Below are 18685 nucleotides of genomic sequence, written 5' to 3'. Positions count from 1 at the left end.
ACAGTCTTTGCCCCTATTGTTCTGAGGTGAGCCCCATGGCAAGAAATGTGAAGGCAAGAAACAAAAGAATATAAAGAAAGGTTACGAAATCAAATTCAGTAAGGCAGGGTTATTGTCCCTCCATTCTGCCTCTTCTGTCCTCCATTTGAGATTGGATTTTGCAGGAAAAAAAGCACCCACAGGAGAGACAGATGGAGCTTGCAGGGCAGGTTCTGGTGGGGAGCAGGGCTCGGCAGCCTGTCCCACGCATCTCCTGGCCGGCGAGCAGCGCGCCGGGACCTACTCGGCCCAGATTAAACCGCAGAGAAAGGGAGGAGGAAGTTATCATCAATTCTTAACATTTTATTTCTTTACTGGGTTAAACAAGGAGCGGAGAAAACCTCTGCCCCAAAATACAACAGAACTGAAAGCATTACAGGTACAGAGACTATTGAACACAGAGAGTAGTAGGATAATATTTTTAATACAACTGAATTATAGCATGGTTTTGTGTTTTTGTTGGGTTTTTTTGTTTGTTTTTTGTCAAACCATTTTGGAAAATAAATGTAATAGGAACTAGTGCAAAAAAGTTCTAAACATGAAGCACAGTGTATAAAATGGCATAAGAAAACTGTCCCCTTGAGGACACAGTCACTTTCTTATGACAGAGGGGAGAAAGAGAAACAGAAGGGGGGGTGGGAACAGGGAGGGAGGGTCCGGGAGGCAGAGGAAGAAAGCTGGAAAGAAAGAGAAACCGGGCAGGGGGATTAGAAAGAGTATTTTGACTTCAGCAGTATGGTTTTGTTTTGTTTTGTGTTTTTTTTCACCTCGCCACCGTGTACTGTAAAAGGACCTTTTTTTTGTAGGTCTGAGCTCTGTAACCACCGACATTTCACAAGCACTTGAGAAGGGTTCGGTCACAAGCAGCCTGGTCACACACAGACAAAGCCATCCTGGCGGGGGGGGGGGGCTCTGGTCCCTGCTGAGGTCCCCCATGCCCCTCGTGCCTGCCGGCGTGCCGGGACCCCCCAGCCCAGCCCTCGCCGGCAGCAGAGGGGTTGGGAGATCTCACCTCGGCTGCCAGGAGCAGCATCTCCCACGCTCTGAACAGAGCAGGACAAGAGGCAAGGGCGCTCGCTTTGGGGCTCTCCAGTGCTCTCCCTTCAAACAGCTCTTGTTAAACCGCAGCGTTGGCTTTCCTGGCTCTGTGGCATCCCTGCCAGACCGGTGCACTGGATTTCTTCCAAATCTAAACTCCCACGAACATATGGGAGTATCTCTGGTTCAAAGGCATCCCTTAAACTGTGATGTCTGGATGTATTGGAGGCTAGAAGAAGCTGGATTCATTTTGGTTTGGAAAACAGAGCTTGGTTCGAGGGATGGCTGGGGGCACCCACCACCAGCTGAGGTCCTAGGGAAGAAGAGATGCTTCCTCCTGGCAGCAGCACCTCAGCAAATTCCCCAGGGAATGTGCCCGTGCGGCTCTCAAGGTGTGTTACCCTGGACTGAAACCATCCTGGTAAGAAAGGCAGCTCTCCAGTTTGCTTTCACCACGGAGCCGCTCAGCCTACTGCCCCCAAGAAATTTGCTGGATGCTATTTTAAGTAGAGCTGGTTGGAATTCCTTACAAATTGCTATTCTCTCCGAATCCACTGCCACCAGTTCCAACTGTGCGAGCAGAAAAAGTATGATTGATTTTTTTCATTTTATTTTCTGAAAATGAAAGGTTTTGTGGGAAAGGGCTGTTCTTGATACATTTCTCAATTTGAAAAAAATTGGTCACAATTATCAGTATGGCTTGTTTTGACAAATTTCAGAATAAGAAAAAATAACTGTCTGGCTTGAAATGTCTTTTTGTTTTGCAACTCAAGCACGTACCATTCCCCAATACGTTTAAAAATGGTAAAACCAAACCCAAATTTCACAAGCCAAACCCTTCTTTTTTTTTTCTTCTTTTTTTTTCTTTTTTGAGTTTCAGTTTACAAGAACCCAAGTTGGCGACTTCCTGGCCAGAAAAGGGATCATCACAAAATGCTAACAAGACTGGAAACCACTCCCAACCTTGTTTCGAACAAAAGTACTAGATATGCAGCGTCCGAGGGGAAGGCGGAGGAATGGTGTGTGGTAACACAGCCCATCTCCTGCCGGTGAACACCCTGTCCTGTGAGCAGGGGCTGAGAACTTTGATAGAACCCCAGCAACTTCAAAAAGGAATTAATTTTATTTCTTCTTTAATGATCTTTGTTGGACAATTATTTATGCATCGTGTACGGCCACAGGATTTCCTTTGCTCCCTTCATCCCAGCAGGGCAGAGCCGAAGGTCCCTCTGCAGCCCGCCCTGCAGCAGTGGTGTGGGTGAGCTCCCTTGCGGGGTCTCACACAGCTCCGCACAACGGGGGCAGAGGCAGAACCTCCCCTTCCCCTCCCCCTGACGGGCCCAGCACCCACCAGCCCATGCCCAGCCCGGTGGCAGCTGCACGCCCTGCCCGGCCCCACGCATGGGACTCCCGAGGACCAGCCCATGGGTGGCAGAGCCAGCCCCGTTTGGGGGAGCCCCGTTTCTGGGAGGATGCTCTTCGTTGCTCAGCCATGCTTGGTGCTGGCTGGCTGAGCTGGAGCCTGGGGCTGCAGGAGTGGTGTCAACTGGGGCTTACAAGAAAGATGGGGACAGACTTTTCAGTAGGGCCTGCAGCGATAGAACAAGGGGGAATGGCCCTAAGCTGACCGAGGGCAGACTTAGGGCAGATGTTGGGAAGAAATTCTTCCCTGTGAGGGCGGCACTGGCAGAGGCTGCCCAGAGCAGCTGTGGGTGCCCCATCCCTGGGGGTGCTCAGGGCCAGGCTGGATGGGGCTGGGGGCAACCTGGGCTGGTGGGAGGTGTCCCTGCCCCTGGCAGGGGGTTGGGGCTCGGGGGGCTGTCAGCTCCCTCCCAGCCCAAACCAGGCTGTGATGCTACGATTCTAACCTGCCGGGATTTTCAGGAGTCAGGTGCTGACTCCTGGCTGGTGCTCAGACAAGCAGAGCAGGCTTTCTCTATCCCCCTCCCCGCAGTGTCACACAGAACTGGCAGCAGTCACCCAAAGAGCCAAATGGACCAAGAATACCCAAACAGAGCTGCTGAAAACCTTCACTTCTGAAATAAAACTAAATAATGCTTGGACCTGTGCAGTCCCACCGAGAGCTGCCATGATCCAGGAGCTCCGAACAGGCTCCTTTTGGGTGGAGAAGGGATGATCACAGGGTTTTGTCATGTAGGTACCTCTGTCACCCTGCTGAGATGCCCAAGAGCTGACTTTGATGGGCTAAAGTAGATCGTTAATGTCCAGCCTAAACTTTAGACACTGCCCTTCCTAACCTTCCGAGTATAATTTAAGAGAGGTTTACAGCCCCATGGATGGGAAGCCACAGGGCAGCTCAAAAAGCCTATAAGCGGAATTGTCTGCCACATCACATAGATTTTAGTAGGGTTTTTTGCAGAATCTCAGTACATTTCTGTCCTGATTTTGTCTTTACCAATTTCTACAGAAATTCCTTCCCAGGCTGGTGGTGAGTTATCATGTCACAGCTTATCACAAGCCGCTGCATGACTTTTTGAGGGCAGAGCCTTCAGCCCGAAGGCTGAGCACGAGGCAGTGTCCCTCCCAGCAGGACGGGACGGGGGTCCCTGTCCCACCAGCAGCGCTACAGCCTCACTCCGTGCTGTAAGTCACCCACCTCCCCAGCAAGCGTGGCACGGGGAGACCTCGCCAGCCAGAAGGCACCTACAGACCTCAGCAATGGGAAGCTCCATCGCATCGCCGAGGAGGATCCTGCCCCGGGAGTAGCAGATATCAGGGGTTTTCTGTCTTCTTTTTTTAAACGTGGGCAGAGGAACCGTCTCCCAGCGTTGCCTGCAGTCCTGAGTGGCAGTGAATGAACTGCCCTGACATCTCCTATTGAAGCAAAGCAAAATGTGTTGAACAAAAACCATTTCAAGATGTTTTCTGAGTGTTGCCAAGTTACTCAACATGTTCTGCTTTAGTTGTCAGATGCTTTCAAAGCGATTTCCCTAACTCAGAGCACGAATGGTGAGGGCTCTCCCTGGGAATCTTTTGCCTGGGGCTACCATGGATCTGTATTTTCATAAGAAAAAGGCTCAACTAATGATTAATCTTCACCAGAGGAAGCAGGGCCTTTCTTTGGGATTTTTCTTCAGTTATTTTTAATTAATTTGTACAACTGGCAGTTACATTAAAGTGCAAAACCCAGGACTAATGCTCCAGCTGGGCAGGATCTGGCTACCTTTCCTCCTGCAGCCCTGCCTGCTCTGCCCGCTCCCCTGCCTGCACCCGCTCCCGAATCTGGATCCCACAGGGACAGCATCATCCCCCTGCTCCCCGGGGCAGAGAAAGCCTCTTGCCAGGGAGGGCAAGGAGGAATTCCTGCTGTCCAATGGGCATTTTTCTCCAAGCAGAGAGAAGTTTATCCACTGAAGGGAAGGTTGAGTTTTACATATTAATCCCAAAGTGTGGTGCCTTCTTTAGGGAAAAGAAATAAGATCATTGCATGAAAAGGAGAAAACACCTTGGTTTAAATTCCTGGTAGGATAAATCCATTTAGACCTGGTGTTCTCCAAGGTCCCAGGCGGCTGCAGAAGAATGGCTCTGCAAAGGGCTCCTGCTCTGCTGGGCATAGGAGGGGCTCAGGTTGAAGCGTACCTGCATGCAGGGGGCAAAGAAACCCATCCTCTCCTTATCCCAGGCATGCTCACTCCGTGTTGTAATCAAAATAATGTCAGTGGCATTAACTGAGGCAATGTTAATGTCTCCTTTCTGGGCTTTTCTCTTGTACAGCAAAGAGAAAACTAGTATGGACGAAGGACTATGAAGGTTGTAATGTCAGACCAAAGAGAAGATTTTTATCCGATGGCCTTATAATGATGGACTGCGACATACACTGCTTCCAGCTGCTCTGTCCTGCTCTGTGAACAGCCTAGTCTGGATTCATTTAACGAGATTGGCAAAGTGTTGAATACAGCATATGGTGCCCTAAAACCACAAAACTTATTGACAGCAGCCCAGACTGCTAAATAAAAGAACTCCTTCCAAAAGCCTTGCTCTGTGAAGACTCAGCACTTTCCTTCCAGTCACACTAGGTAAAGCCCCAGCCCTGCGCCTGCCAGCACGGCTCCGCACCCTGTGCACTCCCCCTGCCCGCGGACCCGGCAGCCTCCCTGCTGGCCCGGCACGTTATCCTCACATGAACACCTCCTGGGAAGCCACAGCCTGGAAAACGTGTGGATCTCCTCCAGCTAGAGCATAACTGCCCTGCAGAGCCTCCTCACTCCCCGGCTGATGAGGCTGACGCAACTACACCTCCTCAGCAATCACGCCAAAGACCCCAGTTCTGAAATGGCTCAGCTTTCGGATTCACTGGGTTGTCACATGGGCTCTCTGCCTCCTGAGATGAAGCTCGTCAGCTGACGTCATGGAAGGCAAACACATTTGTCACAGCTCCCAGGTTATTCCAGCAAAACCCTGCCAGCCTCCCCTAGTCCCTGAAGACAACTTGGGCTATTCGACCTCACTCCCTGTGGAAATCACCCGTCGCAAAACCCCCACGCTCGGTGCCACCAGAACCTCCCTGAGCTCGGGCTGCCACTAACGCGCTGGACATCACTCTGCTCGCCGGTGCTGCAGGACAGCCCCAGGGTGGGCAGAAGGGACATCCCCTCCAGCAGGGTCTTTGCACTGGATCCACACGCACATGCGTGTGCGGGAGAGCATGCCCGTACCACCACGCCATCGGCGAGCGCACAGGCTCGGGCGCTGCTCAGTGTCACCCCAGCAGACAATGAATAGGGCCAGTGACTCAGGGCCACTTGCTGACGCACCACACTGGGCTATTCTTCTCTCTCTAGATGAGTCGTTCAAAGACTGGATGTAGCCTATCTCTGAGAGAGGCGCCTGGAATTAGCTTAACTCTTGGCAGTACATGAAAAATCTAATTTCCTTAACAGCGAACTGGATCCGGCTGTCTCCAGGCAGGAGCAGGACTGTGCTCCCTCCCTTGGTCTGGCTGTATGCTTTTGCTAGTTATCAAAGCAGCTACACAACCCATTTCTTAGCAGCAGAGAAAATGGAGGAGTCAGATCCCTATTTGCTGAACTGTTGCATCTCCACATTCTCACGCTGGTGTAAACTAGACTGAAAACACATTGATGCTGTGAGGAATAGTCAAACAAGAATCGTCCTACCTTTTCTGGGTAGCAACAGCAAGGAAATCTGCTCGGGAAACACTCTGTGTCTTCCACTAACACCACCTCTCCTAGCCCGACAGTCAAGGGACAGCAGCTTCATGGGCTTTGTATCTGCGGGACTTTGGTAACAGGCAACTGATAACGTGTAAACATCACCCCAAAGCTCTGAGATTCAAGTCAAAGCAGAAATCAAAACATTCAGCTGCTTCTCAGAGCCCTCTTTGGTCTGGAAATGGGCTGGAAACATCAGGAAACCTGTCCTTCCCATGAGATGCCCGTTACTTCCTTCTTCCAGCCAGGTAGGAAGTAGCTTTGCTCCTGGGGCTCTGCTTGGTTTTGCTTCACCTCAACAGACCACAAACCACAAGATTTACAGTCCTCAGCTCTGACTTCTTGGACCCTCGCAGGGATCTGGGATTGGTTTGAGATGCAGCAGGGCATTCCTCCTGCTCCATTTCTGCCTCCCAGCAGGGCTGCGGCGATCCAGCCGGGGCTCTGCTGTAGGCTCCCCGGCAAGAGGCAGCCTAGAAACAGAGGGACCATCCCACGTCCTCTGCAGGCAACGAGCAGGTTCTCATCCGTATCGTGACCAGGACATTTTGCAGCTGACTTGTGCTAAAACGCACTCTCCTCCTTCCCCTCATCCACACCAAGCATGAACTTTCTTGTGTCTGGTCCCTGGTCCCCATGCACAGTGCCGTGCCCCATGGAGTTTTCATGCTGGGAACAGTTCCTAGTGGGTGGGTGGAGAATTTGGGAGTTTCCTAGGAAACTTTCCTAGGAAAGCAGATCCCTGTTTGGGACTGAATCCCAAGATACGCTGAGCTCAGGTTAAAAAAACCAACAACAAATGAAAACAAGTGAGCCGAATGAGGCTGCACCAGCCAGCATCTTGCCCGGCCAAGTCCAGCTGTCCCAGCTGGGCTTCTAGAAATTTTCTGATCTGGGGGCATCCACGGATAGAAAGTATTCACAAAAACTCTCTTCCCCAGCTGGGCTTTACTAACGCCTCCTCTTTGTGTAGGAGACTCCCCCTACAAGCCAGATTTCTCCAGCCGTTTTGCCCAGTCCTTCTGCCATCCAGGCGATGATTTGTAGCTGGGAAGCATGGAAAGATGCCTTCTGACAGCCTGCATCCAACTGTTACCATGCGTGATCCCCCTCCCTCGCCTAGCCTGGGCACTGCTGGAGTAACATCTCCCTAACGCCTCTTGGAGACCAGCCACTCCAGTCAGGAAAGAAAGCAAAAAAGGTTAAACCAAATCATCAGGACACTTGGCAAAGTGGAATGCGGAAACGCTGGAGATGTCCCTCCTGCTCCACGCCTCCTCCTTCCCTCTCCACTTCCCTGCACAGAGCAGGAGGAGAGGGAAGGCTGGATGAGCAGGTCAGGGATGTCATGAGACAAACCCCAAGTAGTACCACAGTGTAGCATGATAGCATCCCACTCCTGTCCCCCAAATCCCACCAGCGAGGGGAATGCCACGCTGAGGACGCTGCACCCCATGAGGGTGGCTCTGCATTGGGTTGCTGGGTTTTTCCCTGGGACAGGAGCCAGGGTCGGGGGGGCAGGCTGTGCCCAGAGGTGCTGCCCCCCTGCCTGCCTGGCCCTTCAGCATTTACAGACCAAGGAGGAAAAGAAATGGGGGCTGGTCTGACTGTCAAACCCTTGGCATGTCGCTGGTGGGTAAGGTGTGGGCGCCCAAGGCACTCGCGGCAGGCGGCCGGGAGATGCGCGGCAGTCCCACAGGGACACCTCTTCTGAAGGGACTCCCTCCCCTCCGCTCCCCCCACCCCCGTGCCGTACCTTCCTGCGCTGGCACCTCAGCGAGGCCGGGCACGCCACGCTGCCTGGCTGCTACTGACCGAACCCTTCTCAAAGCCGAGTCCCGCAGCCCTGTGCGCATTAGAGACTCTTCATCACGGGGATGCCCCGCGGCGAGCAGCTCTTGGGGGTATGTGCGGGGGTGTGTGTGTGTGCGCCACCCCCAATCCCGTGCCTCCCATTGGAGGAATAGCATGTGCCCCCCTTAGTGGAAAAAGATCTGGCGTTCTTCTTGGAGTTCGGTTTTCCCCTCTGCATCACTCGTCCCGTGCCACGCTCTCCTCCAAGGCGGGCAGGGCCTCCAGGCTGAGCCCTCCGCCAGCCGCCCCGCTGCCGCCGTGCACGCTTGAGAAGGACACCATGGTGTGGAGAAGCATCAGGACCAGCACGCACAGTCTGATCCTGCTGCTGCCGAGGCGAGACCCTGCGGAGACCGGCAGCAAGGATGGGGAGCGGGGCTGGTGGTACTGGTGGTGGTGGTGGTGGTGGTGGTGGTGGTAGAGGTGGTAGTGGTTCTGTCGCTGGTGATGGAGGTGGGGGTCGTGGCGGTGGAAATGGAGTGACTCTGATGCTGTGGATTTGGGGGATGTGTTGTCGTTGCTGTCTGGGGGGTGGTCACAGGAGTCCCATTGCACCTCGCAGCACTTGGCCTCCTCATCCGGCAGCTGGTTCTCCAGCAGCCCTGCGGGAAGGAAACAGAGGAACAGGAGCGGGTCAGCAGGAAGCGGAGAGAGCGAGCCCTGGTGCCTGCCAGCCACGCACCGTGGAACGGGCAGAACCAGAGGCCCAGGACACCCAGCGACCCCCCAGGACTGGCCCTCAACAGGGCTGTGAGCCTGCACAGACCCCAGCCCTGGGGATCATTCAGGGCTCAACAAACGCCACTTGTAGTGGTTAAACATCCCTGCCCTGCTTTAATCCCACCACCTCCAGCCCCTTACAAGCTTGCTTTAGCTTTCAGTTAAAGGTAGGGCTCTCATTTCCTGCACTAAGCTGTCAGGCTGTTGTTGGGTCTCCATTAACCACTCACACCTCACCCCGGATGGCCACGTTTTGGCAATCATGCAGAGTGCTTCATGTATTTTCCACACTGTACCTCTTCCCACTCCGCCCCCCAAAACCTTCAAAATCTGGTGTGTGGTTTGCAAAGCGCAATGGGGCTTGCCAGCACCCACCCCTGCCCTGTCCCCCCATGTCCCTCGGGAGCCTGGCCCCGCTCCCCGGACCTCCTTACCCGTACAGATGAAGCCAGGCAAACCTCCATAGATCAGCTCGTCATTGTCCGGTAACACAAACGGGCACCTGGTCTGCACCTCCAGGCAGTATTGCTTGCATGGGATCCGGTGTCGGCACTGGTGTTGGGTCACATTGAAATACTCGGAGCACAGCCAGGCCTTGTAGACAGCCTAGGGGAAGCCACCGAGAGGGACATGTCACCTCCCCAAACACTGGGGTAGCTGAAGCATCGCAGAGACACTGGGACGCACGTGTCTGGGGGGTGCATGTGTGTGTGTGTGTGCGCCACCCCCAATCCCGTGCCTTTTCCACAGGGAAAAAGGGGAAGGGAGAATTCCTCTCAGCTCATGTGAGGAATGTGTGTCAGTGCATCAGGGTCGCTTACTGAACTCACCGATCAACTGAAATAAACCACTGGCATGTTGGGACTGTGGAACTCATCTAGCAAACTAAATCCACCACAAAAATAAAGCTAATTAACTACATGGACTAACATCCCTTACAGATAGGCACTGCAACAGACTGCGGTGGCTCTGCCAAGACCTGAGAGCTTGGTTCATTGAAAGAAAAAAGTAAACACTGCTTGTCTCCCACCCCCCCAGAGCATCCTCCTCCTCCCCAAGACTCCCGCTGCTCCTCCTGGGCAGGGTCGGGATTTACACCTTCTCTAAAGCACTCTGGTCCCCATCAGCTCTGAACACGAGACAGCAGAACAGACCATGGGCTGAACTTTATTGGAAATTTCCAGCAGGCAGCGCTTTGGAAAAGCTACTGGCCACAAGCAGGTGGGCATCGCTGGGATGCAGTGCATGCAGCTGCTGCAGCCTCAGACTCGGCCCTCTCTGCCACCAAAAAACTCCTTCCCTGCCTTCCCCACCCCTCTACCCACTTCTGGGGGAGATTCCCCATTCACAGAAGCCTAGCACTTCACTGTGCCGTTTCTTTTGGCTCAAAGGGGCAGACCCTGGGGGGAACACCTGCATTTTACAGGCATACTCTGACACTCGAAGGTACCAAACAGCATTATGGATGCCCCTGTGTGCTCCACTTGCCTTTCCACTCGTTAGAGCTGTGCCTGGCAACATTTCCTGATGCAAAAGCACCTGAGGGTTCACCTGCAACTGCAAGGCTGTGCCACAACCTCTGCCTCTCCAGCCTCCCCAGTTACTGGTCCTCCTCCCTTGGGTCCACTGCCAACAGCACAGCCACTTGCGAGCAGGGGAGAGAAAGCGGCTTCCATCTGCAGCTGGCCGAGATGGCCCTTCTCGGCACAAACCAGCTCTTCCCTTCCACCCTCCATGCGTGCGTGCCCCTTGCAGCCGGCTGGGCACGGCCCAGATGGCTTCGGTTAAGAGCGTATCTCCCGCATCCCCCCTTATCTCCCGAGCATCAGGCATGGGTGGAAATTGTTTGTCTTCGCTGTCTGTAAAAGGGAGGGAGATCTCTCATTTCTCATGGTGAGCAGTCATTCCTCAGGCTGCAAGAAACCCGTGACACCGCTGGGAAGAGCAGCACCCTCCGTAGCGCTTCCAGCTCATCTATGAATATATCTAGGCACTAGCAACAGTGTTAAGGTCATGGTAATGACCACATCCAACTTCCTTTGAAACCAACTAGAAAGGACTCCCCGTGATTCAAAGGGAATGAATTTCCCTCCTCAGCAGGCTTGGAGAAAACCCCGTGCTCCTCCTTCCAGCTGCATTTTTATTTTCTGGAGTCTTTAAAAACATCGCTTCTTTGTTTCCCCATGTTTTCCATAGATCCTTATCATCATTTGTTTGGACCATGGTAGATGTCCAGGATTAAAGCTGGTTGGGAAATTCTTGGCAAGTTATTTTAGTCTCTTTTTTTTTTCTCCCTGGAAAATGCCAAATCATGAAAACCAGAATTTTCATGGAAGCATGTTAGTTTTGGTGAAACTTTTATCACAAAAAGTTTAATCAGGACCAGGACACAATATATAGGGCAAGCATTTCAGAGCAGTCAATAGCCCTGTGGTCAGGACTTTCAGCTGGGATGTGGGAAATTCAGCTGTGGTCCTGCTTTTTCTGCCTGGCCTGTTGGATGTTAACTACTTTGACAAAGTGGAACAGCTCCAAAGAAGGGACTGACTCTGCAATCAGACTGCAAAGACACAACTGGGAGGGAGCGCTTTGAGGCCTGGATCTGCGTCTGCCCAAGGTGATTCCCCTGGGGTGGAGAAGAGGAGGGGAGACAGGCAGGGTGAGCACAGCCCATGCTCCAGAGATGCCACAACCCCGTCCCAACGTGTGTTCTCCCCACTGGCCTCTGCTCCCGCAGGAACAGTGTAGGGAGCAAGGGGACAGTGGGGCAGTGAGGAGGACACAGAAAGACCCCTCAGCAAGGTAGCACCTCTGCAAACATGAGGAGCTTTTCTCCTTTGGGAAAGCAGCACCTATCATTGCTCTCCATGGGACCTCAACAAGGTGTAAAGGAAGGTTAGATGTCTCAGTGGACACCGACACGTTATGATAGATGGGACAGAGAACCAGAAGGTATAAAATGGGCTTCAAACCATCCACCGACAGTCCTGGACTTGGCCAGACAGGATGCATCCCTACATCAGTCCGAGGACTCGACAAACCCCTGCCTTGACACGATGCTGTTATTTACGTGTGACTACAGGCACACGGGTAAATCTGGACCAAAACGGAGAGGACCCTGCCTCAAAGAGCCTGCAGCTGCAAAGACACGCTGTGTGATAGCTCGAAATCTGGGGACGTCTCTGGCATCCCATCCCCTTCTCCCTTTTAGAGGGCAGGCAGGCACACAGACCTGCCCCCAGCAAGCCCTCCTGGGGAAATTGCTAGGAAACACATTTTCTGAAGAGTTTTTAGGTCTACTGGAGACTTCAGGCATCCAGGAAGGGGTGAGTTTCCTTAAATTCAATCTTCTAAAATAAGTTATTATTGGGCTGCTTTTATAGGCAACAGAGAGAGGGCATCCTGAGAACAACGCAGCCCTTCAAAGCACTGGAGTACCCCAAGCGTCCAACAGCGAGGGGGTTGGAGGGGTTGCCCTCTTTCCCTGTTGGCTGTAGAGGATTTCTGGAAGCCAATGTAGACTAGCTGCTTGAATTTTAAATGACTGGACTTGGGTGGGATGATTCCCCAAAGTCATAAACTTTCCAGGATTAGAAACTGGATGCATTAACTACACCCCAAACAGACTGCAAATTTAAACAAGAGTTATAAGGTACGTACCACAGAAAGATAACTTGCCACTCCCTTTTTGTGATTAAGCACTTGGGCTTTTTCTATGCAACCAGTCTGCCAGTCACATAGCACCAAAAGTGTCCTGCCACTTCAGCCTCTCCCTTGCAAGTGCACTTCAATGCTCCACGGTAACGAACAATAACTAGCAAATAGGTGAAGTGCATCATTTATATACAGCTCGCAGCATTATATGTGCTCACAAAAATTCTGCTGTAAATGCGAAGTGATGGCACACGCGACAACAGACCCCTGCATCCACTCACAAAGGGGTCATGAACGGGAAAGGGATCAAAGCTGCAAGGTGACGCAGCCAGCACACCGCCCAGGGCCAGCGGCTGGTGTCCCTCCCTGGGGCGAGCAGCTGTGCGAGGCTGCTGCTCCTTGCTTCTCCGGGGGCCGAACGGTGCCAAGGGGAAACAGAAGGGCTGCACAGGGACCCCCCCAAGCCATGTCTGCAGGGTAACTGCTCCGTAAGGACAAGGTTACCTGCTCTCCCACCTGGCAGCCCTAGCAGACCCCCTGCAAGCCCGGGGCAGAGCCGGATGGGTACGGCTGGTGTGCCCGGCCCCATGTGCCAGCCCAGAGGCTGGGGGTGGAAGGATCGCATGGGACACACCGAGTCTGTCCCACCAGCTCAGCCTGTTTTCCAGGCCCTCACCTGACTTAGCATTTAACATCTCCATCAACGGGACTTCTTTGCGTTTCCTGAGGAGGCTCTTTTACCACTGAAAGCAGTTATCTTGCTGCCTACAAGATTTCCTTCATACTTGACCTACATTTTTCTATCCAAAAGTTCATTCCCTTCAATCATTCCATAAACCATTCCTCTCCCTCCTTTCTGTTTACACATTTCTGATATTTGCAGATGTCTCATGCTCCCTGTTTAGTCGTAACTTAGGCCTAAGCTCGACTGATTTACTCTTTCGCTTTCCTGTGAGTCTCCCTCCCAGCCCTTTCATCATCCTGACTCTCCCCTGCGCTGCTTCCCAGAGCCCAGTCGAAGCCCAGTCGCATTCACCACTCCCACCTGGGGACACGTGCAGACTGCTGAGGAGGGATGCTGTTACACCTGACCCCTGGCAGAGAACCGTGGCTGTCACCTGCACTGTCCCAGCTCCGGCTCTGGGCTGCAGTGTCCCACTGTTCGGCCCCGGAGGCACAAGGGGCAGCCAGCACGGGAGACTCCTGAGAGCTTGGTAAGAAGGAGCTTGGGTTGGTTCATCCCGCTCTCCTGTGGAAACGCAGCTTGCACAAGGAGATGCTGCATCGATCTGCATGTTTTCTCCCTAAAATGTTTCTGTTGATGGCTATCAGGGAAGTTTGGCAGGGGGTTGGGGTCTCAGACGAGGACATTCCCCTGAATTTAATGAAAATACTGAGTGAAAGGCTGCAAAGAGCTGCTGGTACCTCTGCCACCAGAGAGGGCAGAGGATGTGCTCTCACCCAGACAGAAACTGCAACTAGGCACCAGGACTGCCCGGGTGCCTTCCCCTTTCCCTTTTCTTCGAGGGCACCCACCTGCCCAGAGGAAAGCACCGGAGCTGTGCGGCTGCCTCGGTCCCAGCCGGCCCTCGCCTTGCTGGGCTGCGGGTCCTCCGGGGGCTGCAGCAGGCATTCCCGCAGCTGTGCGTGACAGAAACTGCCCACGTCTGTTCAAAAACAAAGACAGCAAAAACCTGCTGGTGCAACAGCGCTGGCAGCTGCCCCGCTCCACTGGGATCAGGCTGAGATGCGAGCAGATCTTTACGAGACTCCAGCATCCTCCCGTCACGCATCTGCAAAAATCAGCACTACGGGCAAGGAGCAAACTCCCTGGGATGCTCAAACACAGCCTTATGGCTTTGGTTTTTCAACAGCTTTCAATATCTCTGAGCTTACCCCACACAACCTCCTTTATCTTGCTGTTATAAAAGGTGTGTGAGAATTTAGGACAGGAAGAAATTTATTCTCTGCTTAAATCAATGGCAAGAAGCTCACTGGTTTCTTTTATGGTTTCTTCAGGAAGTGACTTTGGTTGCAATCAGAGTTTTCTTCCATTCTGTTTTTGCTTTTGGCTGATCTCCAGCCTGGCCAAGGAAATATAAGTGACCTGAACTCCAAAAAGCTCTATTTTAGTGCCCTCTTCCTGCAATTTTAGCTCAGAGGACTGGCTAGATGACTCTCAGAAAGCAAAAGTAGTTTTGCTGCCTAGGAAAGGGGCCAACTTCAGACACCTAATTTATATGTGAGGAGGAGGAGGAGGACAGGCTATCTATCTGCATCTGAATTTTGCAGGTGTGCCGAAATGCCCCATCATAAAAGACATTTAAAAGAAACAAAAGGAATTGGACTTCCAGTAACTGTCTAATTAAGCTACCTGTCTGCTCACGCTTCCACCGGTATCTGACAGCAGCAGGCAGAGGGACAGCCTTTTCGCAGGCACTTATGTGCCAAATTGAGTTCCGCGCTGCCTGCACTTCTCCCGCTGCCTGCTGTCAGTACCAGGATAGCATCCCCCATCAAACAGCTTTTCCAGAGTCTTTCTGCATTCTTAGCATTTCTGCACAAAATAACATACTCATTTTTTTCAGTACCAGTCTAGCTGCTACCAGTATTTTGTAAACACTGGCGTTTGCCTGTTAAACCACCCCAGCTAAATTTCGGGAAAGCCAGGGGGCAGGGATGGAGCAGCATCCTGTGGATGCAACACCTTTGCAGAGGATGCAGTGCTTGGGATAGTCTGGATGCCCACCAGGACCACCAGCTGTAATTAACCCAACGAGCTGCTGTTTTCCATTAGAGCAGGCATCAATGTTTAGGAAGTTTTCCCCAGGATAATCCTGCTAATGGTGCAGGGGGCCCGCACCCGCTTCTCTGGAAGGGGGATTTGCAGACCGGAGGGGGGGTGAGGATAAGGAGGGCAGAGAGGGAAGCCTTCCCCTACAAAATAACCTCGTTCTGCACAGAAGAGTCAAGACTTGGTGCTCATCTCCTGCAAGGGTGGGGAGCTCACCCAGAGCACTGCCCAGGGGCACCCCCCACCCACACTGCTCCCACTGAGGGGACGCCCAAGGAGAGTGGAGCTGCTGATCAGCAGTAATAAGTGGTTACACCAGGTGCAGGCAATTTGGATGCTCTGAGAAACAGAACGCGAGTTTATAGCTTGGCAAAGCTGCCCAGGGCTGTACTTAATTGCAATAATATTGGGCTCTGCTGACTGATCCAAGGAAACACTGGGGTCAACTCTGGAAGGAGACCCAGGAGCGTGCTTGGGCTGGTAGTTCATGCTGGAAGTTGCTGGGCTCTGCTGTCACGACTCTCCTCCTCCTCTTTGCTGCTGCTGAGGCCACAAGTACTCAAGCTGGCTGCAGCTGCACAGGGCTGGGGTGGTACGTGAGCATCCATCAAACCCCCCTCAGCCCCGCTGGGCTCACTGCTCCCTCAGACCAGACCCCACCAGCACCCCGCAACCTGCCCGAAACCTTCCTCCCAAAACTGCCCGGGTCACTGACGCCCGCAGAGGGCTCACTCGTATCTTGCTCATCAGGACACTGCATGTGCCCAGCCACCAGCTTCCAGGTGGACAGAGAGGAATCCCTGACCGCCCCTGCCAGACTCCCCTGGCTGAGAGCTGCCCCCTCCCCTCCCAGTGCGGTTCTGGGACTCACATTTCCATTATGGCCTGAGATGAGCATCTGGAGTGGCTGTGCCTCATTAATCTTGGACACAGGGAAATGAGGATTGCTAATGAGCTGCTTGGCACCTCTCCAATCTCTGGCACATCAGGGTGCAGCACAGGAAACTGGGGTGTGTGTGGGGGGGGGAGCGGGAAGAAGAGCCCCCTTGGATGGCAGAGGATTAAGGGAATGCCAACATCCACGGCCAGCCAGGAGTCACAAACACAAGCTGCAATGTCCAGTTACCACTGTATTCAATTACTGCCGCCTGTAATTCTGATGTTAACAATGTTGAGCTTTTTAAACAGCTTTTTTTTTGTTTTTTAAATTAGCCTTGCTATAGGCTGTTCTAACATCGTATCTGTAACAGCTGGTTTTGGGGTAACTTCTTTGATAGTTCTGGAGCTGTGTTATCCTTGCCTCGCCACATTCACATGCTCTGGTTTTGGGGAAGGAGGTGGGAGAAACCCAAGCCAACCCCAAAACCCAACAACTGTGTGCATTTTTTGTTAAATTATTTGATTTACTTATTTTTTTATATAAAGTTGACTTTTGCCTGGCGATGACAGCTGTGGAGCCATGGATCTTCCGTTTCACAGCTGGGGGAGGCAAGAGGTGGGGCGCCTCTGCCCACTGTACCCTGGCACCGTAGGGCATGGAGGGGAGTCAGCGTCTGGCCCCAGGCATTGCTACCAAGGCTGCCAACAGGAACAGCATGGGATGGGGACATGCACTCGGTGGGAATAAGGCTGGCTGCACGCAGGCTGCAGGGTGCTGGGAACAGCACCAATGTGAACCCCATCCACTTGCCGGAGTGGGTGATCCTCAAAACACCGCTGGAAACACCGCATCGTGCTGCTGGACCAGCATCCCGCCTGCTGCCCACTGGGGCTGGCTGGCACGTGCCCATGCCAGGCTCTCTGCTATCCTGAGGCCCACCCCTCCCCAGGATCTGTTTCCCCATTAGTTTTCCCCCAGCCATCCCATGCACAAAGCCAGTTTGCATCCTGGCTTGTCACCCCAGCGCTATGATCACGTGGCATGCCACGGCAGAATGGGGGCAGGGGGTGCTGAGCCAGGTCTGGCACCCATCAGGCTTGTCCTCAGGGACAGTCCTGGGCAGAAGACACCCCTGTGCTCCCCAGCCACTGCTTCCCACCCACGTCCCAGGACCAGACCTGCATCCCTTGACCTCAATGATGAAGTCACTCCCAAATTACCCAGAAGCAACGTTAAGTCAGAGCCACCCACTCTCAACACCTTCGATGACTTTGTGAAGAAGCTCATAGGTTTTAGCATTTTAGTTTTAATTCCTTTAATGCAAGAACAACCTGAATGCCCCTTCTTTTATAGCGGGGGGGGGGGGGAAAAAGCCCCCCAAAATAACCCCCTCCAAGCTACTCCAAACAAGTCTGAGATGCGCACAACTCCCTATGGACTCATCTTTCAAAACTAAGAGAGAACAGCTTTAAAGCACGACTTCCACGCACCTTATACACTCAAAACCCAGGTTAACAATCCTATTGCACTAAAGTTCACAATACCAGGTAGCTCGACACACACCTTGGGAACATCTGGAGGAGCAAAGGACAGGAGAACAAGCATCTGAGCCTGCAAACACATGCACCCCTTCAACACACCCACGAGTGTGCCGGGCCAGGGGCTGTCCCAGGAGCTGGTTAGCAGTGCCAGCTCCCAGCCCCGGGATGCTATCAGGGGACTGGCACCACATTTACAGGCTTATTTCTTTGCTAATCTGCTCGTTGCAAGCGAGGGCTGTCGCATGTGGAGGCCAGGGAAAAGCCTGGTCTCATCCCAGTGGATGCAACTTGGAAAAAAACCAGGAGGAATAGCCCGTAATTGTGGTTTGGACCGAAACAGGAAGCATCCCCTGCAATAGCCGTGCTCCCAGCCTTGCTTCGGACACCGGGCAGCCCTCAGCAGCTCTGTGGCCGGGACTGCACTTAGGGGACACAGCACTTGGCACCCCAGCGCGGCTGTGTGGCTGCTTCTATTACACAGGAAGCAAGAACAAAAATAATCACGCTAATTAACATCACAGCTTGACAAATGCAAAGGCAGTGACCACAGCTAAGCCTGCTCACTTTCTGCATCCAGTACCCACGTGCCTGTATGGCACAGGGCCCCCCATTTCCCCGCACCCCCATGCACCCCCCAGCAAAACACCCCATACAGATTCTCGCTGCAGTGCAGGGTCACAGCACCCAGTGCAGGAGCTGGCACTGCAGCCACAGCAACGCGGGGTGCAGGGGCACAGGTGTGGGACCTGGGGCCGCAGGACAGGCAGCGGCGCCTGGAGCCCCTTCCCTCCCACCGCAGCTCCTGCCTTGCCCTGCGCTGGTTTGCCACGGTGGCCCCGTGGCCATTGGGACCCGGATGGGGCTCACCCCTGCGGTCCAGCTGCCTGCCTCCAGCCACCCAGCCCTGCCTGCCCACTCCTGCGGACCCCAGCCCACTGCAGTAGGCTTTTGATACCGTCTCACTGCTTGAAAA

General features: G+C 53.3%; 1 protein-coding gene across 1 annotated transcript in view; it reads right to left on the bottom strand.

Annotated features, from left to right (window-relative positions):
- Positions 1–321: 321 nt before the first annotated feature.
- The window catches only part of NALF2 (NALCN channel auxiliary factor 2), a 33657-nt gene continuing 15293 nt past the window's right edge, over positions 322–18685 (bottom strand). The window contains exons 2-3 of the mRNA XM_056359660.1: positions 9278–9449; positions 322–8725 (exon numbers count right to left, since the gene is read on the bottom strand). Coding sequence (XP_056215635.1) covers positions 8301–8725; positions 9278–9449 — 597 coding nt within the window. The 3' untranslated portion in view covers positions 322–8300. The remainder of the gene's footprint in view (positions 8726–9277; positions 9450–18685) is intronic.

Source organism: Falco biarmicus, chromosome 14 (assembly GCF_023638135.1).
Source record: "Falco biarmicus isolate bFalBia1 chromosome 14, bFalBia1.pri, whole genome shotgun sequence".
In the NCBI taxonomy this organism is placed as follows: domain Eukaryota; kingdom Metazoa; phylum Chordata; class Aves; order Falconiformes; family Falconidae; genus Falco; species Falco biarmicus.
Note: the sequence above shows the minus strand (reverse complement) of the source record. Positions and strands in the feature narration are given on the sequence as shown.